This window comes from Sinocyclocheilus grahami, unplaced genomic scaffold (genome assembly GCF_001515645.1).
Source record: "Sinocyclocheilus grahami isolate Dianchi unplaced genomic scaffold, SAMN03320097.WGS_v1.1 scaffold23.1, whole genome shotgun sequence".
Lineage (NCBI taxonomy): Eukaryota > Metazoa > Chordata > Actinopteri > Cypriniformes > Cyprinidae > Sinocyclocheilus > Sinocyclocheilus grahami.
In genome coordinates, this window is record NW_015505202.1 from 1592667 (window position 1) to 1608308 (window position 15642).

Here is a 15642-nt window from a genome sequence, read left to right on the forward strand (position 1 = left end):
CAATAAACAGAATAGACTACAGACACAACATAACAACAAGGTGAAATTGTGTGATCCATGAGTACAAACAGAATGGGCACGAGTGGAAAAACAAGAATGACTTACCTAAATTACAAAGCGTGTGTTTTTGGATGCTTATATTAATGAATTAAAAATAGTAGTCAGGGGTCAGCCTGTGCTGTTTGCAACAAGGGCCCTGGTGTTTAGCTTACTTTTGATTGATGTTACATTTGTATTGTGTCTATTGTGAAATGTATGTTGTACTGTCGTTTGTGAGAACCGCATATTGAAACAAGACACTTAAACAACATTTCCCTAAGTTCCCTAAATAAAGTTACTACTGCTACTACTACTACTACTTTAGTCTTCGGGGGCCTCTGAGCACTGGCCTGGTCCATAATCCAGCTTTGCTTTCAGTGGTTTTGTTGCCTCAATTCATTTTCATTTATTAGTTCGATTTCTGTTCAGGGCGTGCGCTCCATTTCGTGTTCTGATTGGTCGGCGTTTGCGTCAATTAAAAAAGGGTGGGCGTTCAAATCTCTCTTTAACTTCCCTGATAAAGTAAAAAGCTTGAAGTGTACGAGTAACAAACCACTCCTAAATTAATCGCAGTTACTAACACAAGAATTATCTCCTTTTGGGGAGATTAAATAGTATGTTCGACATAGTTTGAACTGGATTAATAGCTCTATATTTAGCCGTTCACACGTCGATTTAGCTTACTTTTCTCCTCATCGCGTGTGGATTTTAAAGTGGACTTCTGGTGAATGCGGTGAGTGTCTCTGCCTTCCTTCCACCTCCAGCTAACTCATCCCCTTAGCCTGACATGTTGCCTGTCATTTTTTCCTCTCTAGATCGCACTTCAAATACACATTTTAGCTGGGGTTTGTTGATTTATTGTTCGATGGATCATATGTTTTTCTCTGTTAAGGATAAAAGATCAGTTTAGAATACACGCAACTTGATCAACTGTCAAAAAATGTCGTTGAAAGGTTCAGCTCTGACTGCGTGTCAAACTGAAACTTTAGGCGGACCCGTATGACTAAAATCCACTCTGATGGAAACAAGTTACAAAGTAAGTTATCTAAGGGGTTAGTTTCCTGGTTTGAGTTAATCTTCTAGCTCGTTTGGCCATGATGTTCATGCCTGACAGAAGTCAGTTAGCCAACATGCTAACTTACATGGCTACACGTCCAGCCAGCTGAAAGATTAAAAAAGTGGATTTCATTTCTTCCCAGTTGTGTTTGTTCTTATGGGTTCATGTTAAGACCGTATAGGGTGACACACTACCCCAAAAAAGTGACTGTGATGAGTAATATTGAGTTCCTGAGAAGTGTTGATCGATAAGTGCTGGGTGGAGGTTAGCTTAGCTCATCGGGATATTAGCTGTTTTTCAATTTGAATAAATTGCCTAGTTGCTCATCGTTTAGTAACGTAATCTTAACCTATTTTGTGCCATGCTTTCACATCTGCCTCTTCTATCTCTATCTGTACTTGTCAGTGTTGCGCAAGTTTAGAAGGTGTTTCATAACATGCTTGGGTTATTAATAAAAAACAAACAAATTGTCATAAGGAATGAAGTCTGTTAGTATTGTTAGTGTAGTGCACTTTAATACAAAAGACATGATGTTTTCAGTATGTCGAAGTACCCTTGACAGAAGTGTTTTTGTTCTTTATACAGTTGTATTGCTAGCAGTAATAACAGTACAAGCGGTTTTCATTGTGTTTAGCAACTATGAAGAGTATAAAATTTGTTCTGAATAATGTTGGCTGCTTTGAAAAAGCCTGTTTTGTCCTTTTGTCAATTATAATGACTTGCTGTTTTGAGTTTATTCTTTACTTGCTGTTATAAGGTTTTGAACTATTTGTTTTTTACCTTTTCATTTAAAGGTGAATCATTTCTGTTGTCCTTCGTCCAACACATCCTGGCTAAAACAATGCCATTCCCTTTTGGGAAGTCTCAGAAGAGCCCTGCAGAGATTGTGAAGAGTCTGAAGGAGAATGTGGCATACTTGGAGAAGCTGGAGTCATCTGAAAGCAAGAAATGGGAAAAGGTTGGTCCTTTTATGTCAACATCTCAATGCAAATGTTTTAGCAAACTGTGGACTGTGACGGAGTCAGAAAAACTCACTGTTTCTCCTGTAGGTTGCAGAGGAAGTATCAAAAAATCTTGCGTCGTTGAAAGAGGTGCTGTGTGGCACTGGAGACAAGGAGCCTCAGACTGAGGCAGTGGCTCAACTGGCTCAGGAGCTCTACAACACCAACCTCCTCATTTCCCTCATAGCAAACCTACAGAGGATTGATTTTGAGGTGCATATCATTGCTTTTGAAATGTTTGAAATACAACTATGTCCGTCTTGCTGTAAGGTATATTGCTCTGTGCACTAACCACACATTTGTTGTTCACTCCCTTTGATTTATAACACGTTGTTCACCAAAGGGAAAGAAGGATGTGGTGCATCTGTTTAGCAACATTGTGCGTCGCCAGATTGGCGCTCGCACCCCAACTGTGGAGTACATCTCTTCCCACTCACAGATCCTCTTTATGCTGCTGAAGGGGTGAGTTTCCAGACCCCAGGGCATAGCCATAGATCAACACTTTCAGAAGCCATTGATTAGCCTGGCTTTTCCAATTGATGTTATGGGAGACTGTGGTTGGATGGTTATTTTAGGACCATCATTTTTCCATTTCCTGTCCACGTGGCTAAGCTGCCAATGGAGTTTAGCTTTTACAGCACAAACATTTCAAGTTATTGACACTTTGGTTTGATATTATGTTTGAATAATGACTTTCAATTTTTTATATATATATATATATATATATATACATACACACACAAACAAATGTGGTTCTTCCACGTTATAGAAATAACCAGGCTTATTTATTTATCTTTTGAACGCAGCTATGAAACCCCAGAAGTGGCCCTTAACTGTGGCTTGATGTTGAGGGAATGTCTGCGTCATGAACCTCTGGCCCGAATCGTTCTGTTCTCTGAGGAGTTCTACTGCTTCTTTCGCTATGTGGAGCTATCTACATTTGACATTGCCTCTGATGCTTTCGCCTCTTTTAAGGTATGATATTTACGCAAAGTATCATCCATTTTGTAAGTTTTGCCTTGCAAACATTGTCTTAGGAACATGAAAATGGGCCACAATACACTAATAAATTGATAGCAAAACATTTTATATTTCATCACCTGAGCTATTTATGCAGTGATGTCATAAGAGTGTTTAAGGTTATTTATTTATTTTAGAATTAAATGAAACCATAAAAAAAAATAACACGTAGGTATGTACAACAAACTATGAAGAGGAAAGGAAAAATCCCACACTGTCATACTTTGCAGAAAAAAACGTTATTTACTACAATGTTTTGGCCATATGACAAGCCACAATAGTATTTTCTTTTTCTTTTTTATTTTTTTTATATACGAGTGTTAGTTGATGACCCATTTCCAATTGTCCATCCATTGAACATCTGAGTTCTACATTTTCAAGCCTCAAAAGTACATAAAGAAATAATAAAAGTAATCCATATGAATCAAAAGTTTTAATCCAAGTCTTCTGAAAAAACCAATCACTTTATATTTTGATTACATTTTATTCATATATAAACATTGATCAACATGCATAGATATAGAACACATCAAATATAACACAAGGAAGCTCAAAGGTGTGTGCTTGATGCACAAGAACAAATGAGGCAGAATTTGTATAACAGAATGACAGAATTAAAATTTTTGGTTGACCATCACTTTAAATCAAAGAATCGAAAACCTTTCAAAAGAGAAAATGACAAAAGTCTTTGTTTTTAGGATCTGCTGACAAGACACAAGATCATGTGTGCAGATTTCTTGGAGTCAAATTACGACAGAGTGAGTTACTCTTGTATCCCAAAATTTAATGTGCAAGTGCTTTTAAATGTGGTTTTTTTTTGTTAGTTTTTTTTTTTTCTCTCTTTTTCTGGCTGCTGTACTTCATGGACAAAAAGTATTATGATTAATCATTTCATAACTGTTTTTAGCTGTTCACAGAGTATGAAAGGCTGCTGCATTCGGACAATTATGTCACCAAGCGCCAGTCTCTGAAGGTGAGCATAAACCACGGTTTTCACAGAGGTGTTTTCAATAATTCAAGGCTGTAATGGTATTCAAACCCTTGAGGTGGAGATTAAGCTGCTAGGATCTATACATGAAAGACAGATAGTCGAAGAAAATAAGTTATCAAGTCCTTTTCTCAGAAAGACGCTTCTTTGTAACTTGAATAGCCACATACTTTTTCTTCACATAGGAATGTTTTATGACAAACCTTGCTTTGTTTAATAAAATGGCAATATGTTGGGCGGTTTGGCTTTATTCTTACCACGTAGTTTTGCTGTTGTTCTTAAGTGAGTTTGACTATCAAATGATATCCAGCTCTTAGGAGAACTATTACTGGACAGACACAACTTCACAGTCATGACCAAATACATCAGTCGAGCTGAGAACCTAAAGCTGATGATGAACATGTTGAGAGACAACAGCCGTAACATCCAATTTGAAGCCTTCCATGTCTTTAAGGTATGTGTTTATATGCACAGCATTTCAAGTAACTTAATATATTTGGATTTGGCACTTCGCTTGTCTGTCTTTCCCTCTGTCTACTCCAATTACTTTCCACACTTGGCAGCTGACCGGTCTTCTGTCCCAGTTTTGCCCTGACTTACTGAATGTAAACCGGTCAGGGTCAGTTACTAGTGTGTGTGTGCTGTAGTTCAGACTGCATGAAGGTAGATTCAGTGACTTGGACCGTTTCTTGTGTCCTTTCAGGTGTTTGTTATGTCACCAAGCGCCAGTCTCTGAAGGTGAGCATAAACCACGGTTTTCACAGAGGTGTTTTCAATAATTCAAGGCTGTAATGGTATTCAAACCCTTGAGGTGGAGATTAAGCTGCTAGGATCTATACATGAAAGACAGATAGTCGAAGAAAATAAGTTATCAAGTCCTTTTCTCAGAAAGACGCTTCTTTGTAACTTGAATAGCCACATACTTTTTCTTCACATAGGAATGTTTTATGACAAACCTTGCTTTGTTTAATAAAATGGCAATATGTTGGGAGGTTTGGCTTTATTCTTACCACGTAGTTTTGCTGTTGTTCTTAAGTGAGTTTGACTATCAAATGATATCCAGCTCTTAGGAGAACTATTACTGGACAGACACAACTTCACAGTCATGACCAAATACATCAGTCGAGCTGAGAACCTAAAGCTGATGATGAACATGCTGAGAGACAACAGCCGTAACATCCAATTTGAAGCCTTCCATGTCTTTAAGGTATGTGTTTATATGCACAGCATTTCAAGTAACTTAATATATTTGGATTTGGCACTTCGCTTGTCTGTCTTTCCCTCTGTCTACTCCAATTACTTTCCACACTCGGCAGCTGACCGGTCTTCTGTCCCAGTTTTGCCCTGACTTACTGAATGTAAACCGGTCAGGGTCAGTTACTAGTGTGTGTGTGCTGTAGTTCAGACTGCATGAAGGTAGATTCAGTGACTTGGACCGTTTCTTGTGTCCTTTCAGGTGTTTGTGGCTAACCCCAGTAAGACCCAGCCGGTGCTGGACATCCTCCTCAAGAATCAGTCCAAGCTGGTGGAATTCCTGAACCACTTTCAAATGGACCGTTCTGAAGACGAGCAGTTCTGTGATGAGAAGAACTATCTCATTAAGCAGATACGGGACCTCAAACGGCCTGCACCTGCAGAGGAGTCCTAATGGGAAAACGTGGAGTGTAGAACCAGGGAGCTTGGCTAGTGAAGTAGTTTGATTTATGTGGGTGAGAATTGGATGGTAGGGAAAAAAGTCTAAGAAAAAAAGGCTGGCATCACTCGGAATAAATCTCTTTACATCCAACTTCTGAAACGGGTAGAGAAATGCTGTCAGGATGTGCAAACACCTGTCTGTCCCTTTACTTGGGGGCGAGCAGGTTCATGCTGCAGGAGGTGCAAGTGGAACCCAAGCACTCTATTTAAACCTGTATACATTTTTAGCACTGCCCCTAAAAAAGAAGTATAGTTGATTTACCTTTAGACGGTAAATCTTAAATTGAAAAATGTATCCAAATTCATCAGAATGAAAAGTATATTGAAAGCCTAATCAAGCCTTTTTAATATATTTAAAAGAAAGTATTAGTATATTGGTACAGGTATGGCTCTGCATATTTGCACTAAATCTGGTAGCTTTGCTCCAGGTAGGCCATTAGTGCCAGTTCATAAACCAAATATTAATGAACACTTTAAAAATTAAAACGATAGGTCACAAATACAGGACATTATGGGGCCTTCAACTGGACATTCTCACGTTTAAACTAGTTAAGGGACATTAAAGCATTTTTATATCCTGAAAATGTCATGTGGTCAAGTGAAATGTGATGGAAAAAGTAGCTCATAGAGTTAAGTGGTCATGTTAGATGCTGCACTTAATTTCCATTTTAACTGGGTGCCTTATTTAAGTAGCTTGGTCATTCTGGGTCTTCTATTACATTTATATTTATCTATAACATTGGATTTGTAGTATTCTGCTTTTGCTTGGGTTAACACCTTAGGAGAACTAGTTTTATTTAAACTATTAAAAAAACATATATAATGATTAAAAACAATACTCATTTAAAGTTTTTTTCAGTTTAGATGAACCATGCAATGAATTCAGGGTTCATAGATTTCAGTAATGGTGAACTATATGGTACACGATTACAGTGCAAGACATGATAACCTCCACACACACACTGTAACACTGAAAGATTGTGAAATGCTAAAGCTGGGGCACGTCATGACATTCCTTGAGCTGTGCTTTGATGGGCAGCTTAGACAAGCCAATTAAGCCTTTAAAAGATTGATGCAGTAGGAAAGACCATTTAACACAGTTCTTCGTGTCCTGCACTGTCAAACTTGAATGAGCCAAAGCTGTGGTAACACATGTTATATCTTAAGATAGACCCAGAATTTGGTTCTCCAGTGGATTGGTCCTTTCAGTAGCTACTGAAGGGTTCCAACATTAGTCTTTATATCTTAAGTTGAATATATTTTATGTACTCTGTTTGCACAAGTTCCTTTCTCATATACCTCATAGGTTTTAAATTCCTAAGTGCTGTTTTTTTCCCCCACTTCGTTTCAGTAGATATTATGGAAACACTTTACAGTAAGGTTAAATTCATTAACATTGGTAAATGCATTTGGTGTCATGAATTAGCATTTATTAATCTTGGTTAATGTTATATTCTACATTTCAGATTGCATAAATTAACAGTTTATGTATTACGAATGAACATGAATTAATAATGAACGATAGCATATTTATTAACAATTAATGTTAACTTGGATTAATAAAAAATTGTTTATGGTACCTAATGCATTAACTAATGTTAACAAATCAAACCTTAGTGTAAAGTGTTTCTTGTATTATTTTGGATGTGGGGCGGTAGTTTGAATTATGCAAGCTAAAATACGGCCTTACGACATGCCAAAGTTGTGGTCTTGCAATGCTGAATAGGACCTAGAAGGGAAATTATTTAATTTTTTCAGTTTGCTAATGGATACATAGAATGTCATGAGTGTGAGGAAAGCACACAGTTTGACACGCACAGTTTCACTCTAAACGGTTTTTAATGGATTCATCCAAATGTCAATGTGTGCTTTGACATCATTTCAGTCCGCTCATCACCAAATTTTATTTTTAGTTTTTTGAAACTATGACTTGTGCATGTGGAAATTTATTGTATTTAGGAAGTGAAGGGGGACAAAAACCTTCTGAGCTGCCTTTATTTGCTTTTATGAACTGCACCACATCTGCAATCACAAAGCCTTTGTGTTGAACGGTGGCCTAGACTGATTCATTTGCCTTTTTTCCCCAAAAGATCTACAGCTATCGTTAACTAAATATTTCTGCCGTTTCATTAAATGTCACTTGATGCCACATGTACAAGAATGGTGTTTGGCCAAATGTGATTCCACTGACAGGGTTTTAAAGGAGGTTTTTGTCCTTAAGCTCATTGAAGCTGAGCCTTCAGATTCTCCATGCAGCGATAGTGATCTTTGAAAAAGAGATTCAAAATAATATGTTAGATCTTTGGTAAGTTATTACGGTGGATTATATACACCTTTATTATTTGCATTTTGACTGATAATGTTAGCTATGCTTTCACTCATTTTCCCTTTCTGTTATATTTTCCACTGTGGGAGAGGATTATATATGTACATAAAGTTTTATTTTAAAAAGAAGAGTAAGTGTGGATGCATATTGAAAATAAAATTAACGATGGCACTTGTGTGCGGTAACGTTAATTTTGTCTTTATTTAAACAGGATTTAAATGGCTGCATTTTAATTCACATTTATATTGTAACTAATTATTGGCTGCTAAAGTGTCTGTGTAAGAGCTCGAGGGCTGTGCGATTCCGTGCATGACTCTCTCTCTGCGCACAGGTCAGCTCGGGTCTGCTCCACCTCCCTCTGAAGCCTCTGGAGCACAACCTTATTTATTGACGGGGAAGTCGTGGCCTAATGGTTAGAGAGTCGGACTCGTAACCCAGAGGTTGTGGGTTTGAGTCTCGTACCGGCAGGGATTGTAGGTGGGGGGAGTGAATGTACAGCACTCTCTCCCACCTTCAATACCATGACTGAGGTGCCCTTGAACAAGGCACTGAACCCCCAACTGCTCCCCAGGAGCCGCAGCAAAAAATGGCTGCCCACTGCTCTGGGTGTGTGTTCACGGTGTGTGTGTGTGTGTGCACTTTGGATGGGTTAAATGCAGAGCACTAATTCCTAGTGGCCACTTGGCCACGTCACTTCACTTTTCTATCTGAGCCACTTTTTCCAGTCTGTCTCCTTCAGATTTCCATTGCGCTTGCGCTCTTTCCAGTTCCCATGCGAGGTTGGGGCGCTCCTGTACGATCTGCTGCATGTCCTCTTTTGCTCGTCTTCTTCCATTTTCCCTGACCTGTATAGTCCGCTTATGTAACCGAGCGTTAATTTTTTGGCTCTCTGACTTCAGATCATTTATCATTGAAGGCCTGACGTGCAGCCCTTTTTTTTGGAAAGGCTTAACTGTTTCTCCAGCTTCTCCACCAGGCCTTGCAGCTTCATCCTTTCCTCATGTTCTGCTTTAAGTTGCTCCTCTGTACAAATGAGCTGTTGCTTTAGTCGCCATCTGTCCCTCTCTACTTCTTCAATACCAGCCCGCAGTTTGGTGATGTCCCTCTCGTTCCAAAATGCACCTCTGTCCCACAGTCTCGATCTGGTCAGTAGGATTTTCAGAGTTTGCTCCTTCATCTACAGGCTGCTCATGCCGAATCAATCTCTTGGCCAGGGCCTCCTTCTTGCACAGTCGCTCGGTCAAAACTTTCGGTTTCAAAGCTTTCAGGTAGATCTGCCTTCTGTGGCTCCTCTAGGGTTCGTGCAGGCTGGTGGAGTGGGTTGATGATGGTTTTGTTGAACTGTTGCATTGTTCGCTTGTGTCTGGTTTGGTTTTCCAGCAGGTTTTGGAAAGTGAAACGAGGAGGGAAGAGTTTCTCCACCCAGTGATGGTCATCTCTGGAGTTGGACTCGTGTTCAGCGTTTTGATCAGTGATTTCCATGGGCCTCATAACTAAACTGTTTTGAGTTCAATTAAAATGTCAGAAACTGTGTACTGTAGAAGGTCACTTAATTTTCATACCCATTTTCTTTCACCAGCTACAAGCAAACGCAGGATGCTTGGTCGTTTCAAACCGTTAGAGCGTTTTTTGAATGTCCGGCATTGATGAATCGTGCAAAATTGTTGGTTCATACTTACAACATCCGCGTCGTTGACTACGGTTTCTGTTCACAGTGTCCAGTGAGCACAACTTCCTGTTTTAATGTAGGAGAGCGCAACGAACACTTTACGCCCTCTGCCAGTGTTGCCAACTAATTTTCAGGGGAAGTTGCTAAAGGAAGGTCGATTTGTTGCTAAATGATGGTGTGATGTCATTACGTAATCACGACCCAAAATTGTGTCACTACATCAAATCTCAGCAAAAATATATTTTTTGTTAATTTAAATTTGTTCGTAAAATACTATAAATGCATAATATGTAAAAATATAAATAACTATTTTTATATACAACATTGAACGCTTTTGAACTATTTAATTTTTGAACGATTACAAGTTTTTATTAGCTAGTAAACTAGTAAACCTACACATTCTGAACAATTATAGTTTTAAGCAGTGTATTAGTAGTCAGTATGCTACACTCTAAGAAAATAAATCACAGGTTTTTACCTGCATTTTAAATTACGCATTGTATTTTGTGTTTTCAGGTTACTGGGTTACAACGGATAATTGATAATGGATAACAGATAATGTCCTGGAAAATTACTAGTACCTTTGCCATTTTTCTAGATATTTTTCTTAGTGTACTAACTGATCAACAATCACATGTACAAGCTACTAACAAGGTGTATCATAAATGAACTGTTATTAAATTATCATTGTTATTATCAAATAGCAATAACTTAATTCATGTGATGTATGTACTTCTAGGCATCTTTGGTTTCCTCTTTTTGGGAAAATGTGTAGTCACTTATCAAAAGTTGCTAAAAGTAGCCAAATAAAATGTGAAAATAGCTAAATTTGTTGCTAGGTGCTTTTGGAAGAAAAAGTTGCTAGGGTAGTCTGAAAAGTTGCTAAATTTAGCAACAAAATTGCTAAGTTGGCAACACTGCCCTCTGCTGGTTGCGTTTAAACGCTTGTTACGTGCAGTTATCTCTGCAAGTGCGTTGTTCATTTGCGTTACCTTCAGTACGAGCTTGCCTTGGAATTTGAAATGTGTACAATTATTTGTATATAAAATAGAGAAACTAAAGAGGGCTTATATTTATATATTTGCTCAAGTTTAAAGCTAACAATATTCTATCAAAATATAAATGTTCATTTAAATATGAAATATGATTAAATGTAATGTAACACCTGTTAAAAACGCATTGATACGCTCAAGAGTGATTTGTTAGAGGTCTAAAAGGTTTTGAATAATGTCTGGGATTTGTAGCTGTTTTATATTCAGAGGAAAACTGTGGTAGTGGGAGTAATATTAGACATAAAACACATTTCAGACATGAATTTTAATTTACAGCACTAATTCAAAAGATAATCTTCATCCATAAACAATTTGTTCTTAAACATACATGTTAATTATAGTATAAAATTGTATCGGGGTTTAATTACCTGTACTGTGATTTAGTTTAAAGCATTCGTAACCTAAAGAATATCTATTGTTTAGTTCACCATTTTCAAGCCAATGTTTCTAGTTCAATCTGTTAGTCAACAACTGTCTTAGCATAAGTAAATGCATACACCCTATTAGCTTTTTCATGCTTATCATTTTCTTTGTGCCTTTGGGAGAGAAAAAGTAGGTTAAAGTTCAAAAGGATGCTCGGAGATTTCCTCCTATTTAAAGAAGAGCGTGTTAACTTGCAGATCTTTATTCAAAATTGGGTTAGAAACATGTTATCGCTTCTAAATAGTATTTAGAATCAAAAAAAAGATTGGTTGATAATTGGTTTGCATCTACTTTTTAATAAGCATACTCCAAAATAAACACAAGATGAACTCGTGGATAAAATTATGCGGGAATGCTGAGGGAAATGCTCTTTGGAGCCTAATACAATGGTGCACATACAGCCCACTGTGGAATAGTGGGGGTTGAGTGAACCCGGGGTCAGAGGTCACCAAAGCCTTCTGTCTCTCACTGACCATAGGATTTATTCCCATAAAGCCAGTGTGTCTCGCATTCAAACTATTTTTAGGAAACTTTTTGAAGACATGCAATGTCTTGAGATTTGCATTTCCATGATTCCCAGACTGTGATGAGCAGTACTCCAGTTATTTCTAGAGCTAAGAGAGATAATCGGAGAGATTTTGTGCGGACTTTCCTTCACCCCCACCCCCCCAACAAGAAAAAAGGGATGCTCTACAATTACATGCATGACATATCATTTTGTTGTCTGCCTTGAGTGGCGACATGGGTTCAGTGTGAAACATCTGCGCAAGTAAGATATTGAGACCTTAAGGATAAAACACCTTCACCTCATTCTTCACTTCTGCCATGATCAGGTATGTGGACCATTATATTTAATGCACAAATGCTGTTTATGCACTAATTGTATTTGTTCATATTAAATTCATTCACTATTTATTTGCATTATATGCAAATAAATAGTGAAAAAGTGTCCTATAGGCGGTTGTTTTTGGGTTGCCACTAAGTATATCAAACTGCTGGCTTACGCCAAGTAAAGCTTCGCCATGAAAAACATCAATGTAACAAATCAGAAACACTTTTTTAAAATTATAATCAGTAGCCTAATTGCTTTATAAATCCTCAATGCCAAAAAATACAAATGAGCAGTCAGACCAAATCATGTGAAAGTGGGAAGAGGACTATAGGAGAGCGGATGTGAGTCGTGGGGGCACTGAGTGAGTGAGCGAGCTGGGGAGGAGGAGGCTCGCGAGGCCCATCACATGATGAGACGTTCGCGCCTCTTTCGTAAACCTTCTCCAACCTGATGATCCTAAACAACTCGGAGGTTACGCGTTAGTTTAACTTCCGCGGAGGCCTTAAACGCGTCGCGACCAGCGTCCACGCGTGGGGCTGTGCTGTGGCGAGAAATGATTGTGGGAACTTTGAATCTGTGAGAGTGTTTGTCGGTGGGACAGGCTTTGTGTGTGTGGAGCAGCTGGGGAGCTAACAGACAATGTAGGTGATGGATCAATTAATACTCTTGAGCGCTTACATCTTCTATTTGGAGGCGTTTGTTTGTCTTAACTAAGCGCGTGTAAGTGAAATTCGTTTTTAATTAAAAATAATAATTCTAGCAACCTCTGACGACTGTAGCAGGGAAATGTATCAAGGCGTGATCCTCAAAGTCATTTGTTGTGATTATTTTTTTGGAAAGGAAATGAAACAATTAAGCCCGGCTTTACAGTATTTGCGGATTAATATTTAACCCGTGCTACTAACCGTTTGTGTACAGGCGAGTTATAACCTACCTGGCTGAGTAAGTTAAATCTGGACCGTTTTTTTGTTGTTGAATAATTTTAAAGACGGCAAAACTTGAATTTGACGACGCCTTTTATTCGGTGTCTTTTTAAGTTTAGTATCTAAATGTAGTATTAAAGCACGCAATCTCGTACTTTAAAGTATTGGGAGCATTTCACGTGGCTCCGCAATTCTTCTCCACAGCAAGGGCCAGTCTATCCAAACCCAAACTCAAACTCAGGTGAGGAACTGTAGCGGGAATAAAGACGCATTTGAACGCAAACACGTTCTGGAAAAACCCGTCCTTTAAAACCTCCTCAAATGTCCTCACACTTAACCCAGTTTTGTTGTTGTTTTCAGCTCTTAAAGACCCCAGGAATTCGTTTCCAGCTGAAAACACCCACTCTTAGGTAAACAAGCTTTTCAGCTGCTTTGCTTAAATTGTAGCGTAATAAACACGTTCTGTCACTGAAGGGGCGATTAAATGTCAGCCTGTCGCCTTCATGAAAGGACAGCTCGTGGGCCACACAAGCAGAAGGTCGGGCACCGACCTCAAGGCCTAGTTAATGTTTGCGGATTCGACCTCACGTCTAATGTGTTTTTGGTCAGCCCCGGACGCCTGTGATTCGAAACAACGCGTATTGGGCTTGTCTGGCTGTTGTGAAACGCATAGAAATGCAACTAAGAAATGAAATATTTAGACAAGATGGCGTTAAGGAAACTACATTTTAAAGGTGCCTAAGATTTAAGTTGACTCACTTGGCAGTAGACGTTGTATTTAGGCTATTTACTTCGCCTACACAACAGCAGTGAAGAGCTTTCAACAGGTTCTGCCTGTCTTGAGTTGAAGAGCCTCCATTTTGAGAGACCCAATGAGACCCGAGCAAAGCGCGCCAATCACGAGGATCAATGCCGTTCAGCCAGACTCGAGACATGCTGTGAAGAATGTGACTGAACATTCTAAAAAGAACTTACCTAAAAAATGCGAACTTGATTAACTTAGTCCAAAGTTGTGTGTATTGATACGTTTGAACACGTTTTAAAATCCGTTTAGAATTGAAACGAGTCGGTGTCATAAACGAGTCAAACATAAACTGCACAAACTTTGTAAACCTTTGTATTCTGTTGCTGTGTATTTTAATGAATTGATTCTTTAGATAAGTCAGATGTTTTAATTAAGGAATGAAAGCATAATTATAAGATTGTTGATTGCTTCTCTCCTCCTCCTCCTCCTCCTAGGACTGTTGAAGATTAATGAAGCATTTCCCTGAAACAAGGAAAAGAACGCCGCAACAATACCTTCAATGAAAAATGCTACATTATTTTAATATGGCCTTCCTGCTAAGGTGCATCTTGTGTAGTTAGTGAAGTAGTATAGTATCTACTGCGCTAGATGCTCCTTTTGGCAGGAGTAGCTGTATATTCAGCTCATGGAAGCAAACTTCATTTGTTATTTAATTCTGTTTACATGCTCGACTCTGACATTATTATTCTATAAATCAAACTGCACAATATCTCTTTTTTTTCTATGATCTAGGCGAGTTTGTCCTGGCAGTTCCAAAGTGCACACAGTGCAGGTAGTGCCAGTGAATCTACTGCAATGTTTGCACTTCAAGTATTGCCGGTCGCCTTCTGCCTGGCTCTCTGGAGCTGTGCTAGATGCTGCTGCTTATGGAAAAGCCCTGTTATGTGGGGTGAGTTTTGCAGGATTGCATCCAGCTTTATTACATGCTGTGCAAATCCATGCAAAACTCGCTGCACCAGGGACAAACTTCTTCTACAATCAAGATGATTTGCAAAATGTTACAGATATATGCAGTTAGCTAGTAAGAACTTTTTATTTTATTTTAAATGCTTTCTGAGCTGCAAGCACTGCCATAATTATAAGACGCAATCTATCAAAATAGCAAGAATACAAGATGCGTAGATTTCTACAGTATATTGATAAAGGACAACCCTTTTTAATATTTTTAGACAAGAAAAGTATATATAAAATGTAATTGCATATTTGTTTATGCTTTTCATGCAAATATTTGTCTTGCTGTTTCCGGGTGGATGACCCTGCAATTTTAATAGTGGCAAAAATCTTCAATAAAAATTGCACGGTATCCATCTGTAATCCGCTAGATTCCATTATCGGCGTTTTTCCTTTCTTCGTTTTGAATATGTAAATGTGCTTCTTCAAATTGTTTGTAATTCTCAATAAAATGAGGATCTTTTATTATTCAACCTCGCCTCTCTTAGAATGAAATTAATTTCAGAGATTTATTAGTGACTGTGCGTTGCAAGAACCTTTACCAGCACCAGATGGCAGCAGATGGCTGGAAATGTGACCAAGTGTGTTTGTTGTTTGCTCTGCATATTCAAATGAATTTGAAAATGTAAATGTGTTAGACATGTAATGTAGACACTGCCGGGAATCCAATCCCCTGCCGATATTACCACAGTTCACTTTTGAACAAATTAAATTAGCATACGACGTAATTGACGATCTGGTCGGGGGAAAAAAGTCGGTCTGAATTGTGTGTGGTTGCCCAGACTTGTGTGCGCATGACGGTGCACGGCGTTCATAACGCGCCTCCTGGCTTCATAATCATAACTTTAATATCATCGAAAG

At 38.5% G+C, this 15642-nt stretch overlaps 1 protein-coding gene across 2 annotated transcripts; it reads left to right on the plus strand.

Moving 5' to 3' along the window:
* The first annotated feature begins 567 nt into the window (after window positions 1-567).
* Window positions 568-6627, plus strand: LOC107560755 (calcium-binding protein 39-like). Of its 2 annotated transcripts, XM_016245017.1 has the most exons (10): window positions 568-772; window positions 932-1075; window positions 1891-2054; window positions 2146-2310; window positions 2441-2559; window positions 2904-3072; window positions 3816-3875; window positions 4025-4090; window positions 4416-4559; window positions 5562-6627. In XM_016245017.1, the coding sequence occupies exons 2-10, from the start codon at window positions 1039-1041 to the stop codon at window positions 5751-5753; spliced, it is 1116 nt and encodes a 371-aa protein (XP_016100503.1). In that variant the 5' UTR covers window positions 568-772; window positions 932-1038; the 3' UTR covers window positions 5754-6627. The 2 variants fall into 2 exon arrangements, with proteins under 2 accessions (XP_016100503.1, XP_016100510.1); XM_016245024.1 differs by lacking the exon at window positions 932-1075.
* The last annotated feature ends 9015 nt before the right edge of the window (window positions 6628-15642 follow it).

What these genes read in the sequence shown, in the direction of transcription:
- LOC107560755 (XM_016245017.1), top strand. Translation starts at nt 1,039, where the DNA reads ATGACTAAAATCCACTCTGATGGAAACAAGTTACAAA. An exon ending in TGATGGAAACAAGTTACAAA is followed by an intron (nt 1,076 to 1,890) that starts GTAAGTTATCTA and finishes TTTCATTTAAAG; the next exon opens with GTGAATCATTTCTGTTGTCC. An exon ending in TACAGAGGATTGATTTTGAG is followed by an intron (nt 2,311 to 2,440) that starts GTGCATATCATT and finishes TGTTCACCAAAG; the next exon opens with GGAAAGAAGGATGTGGTGCA.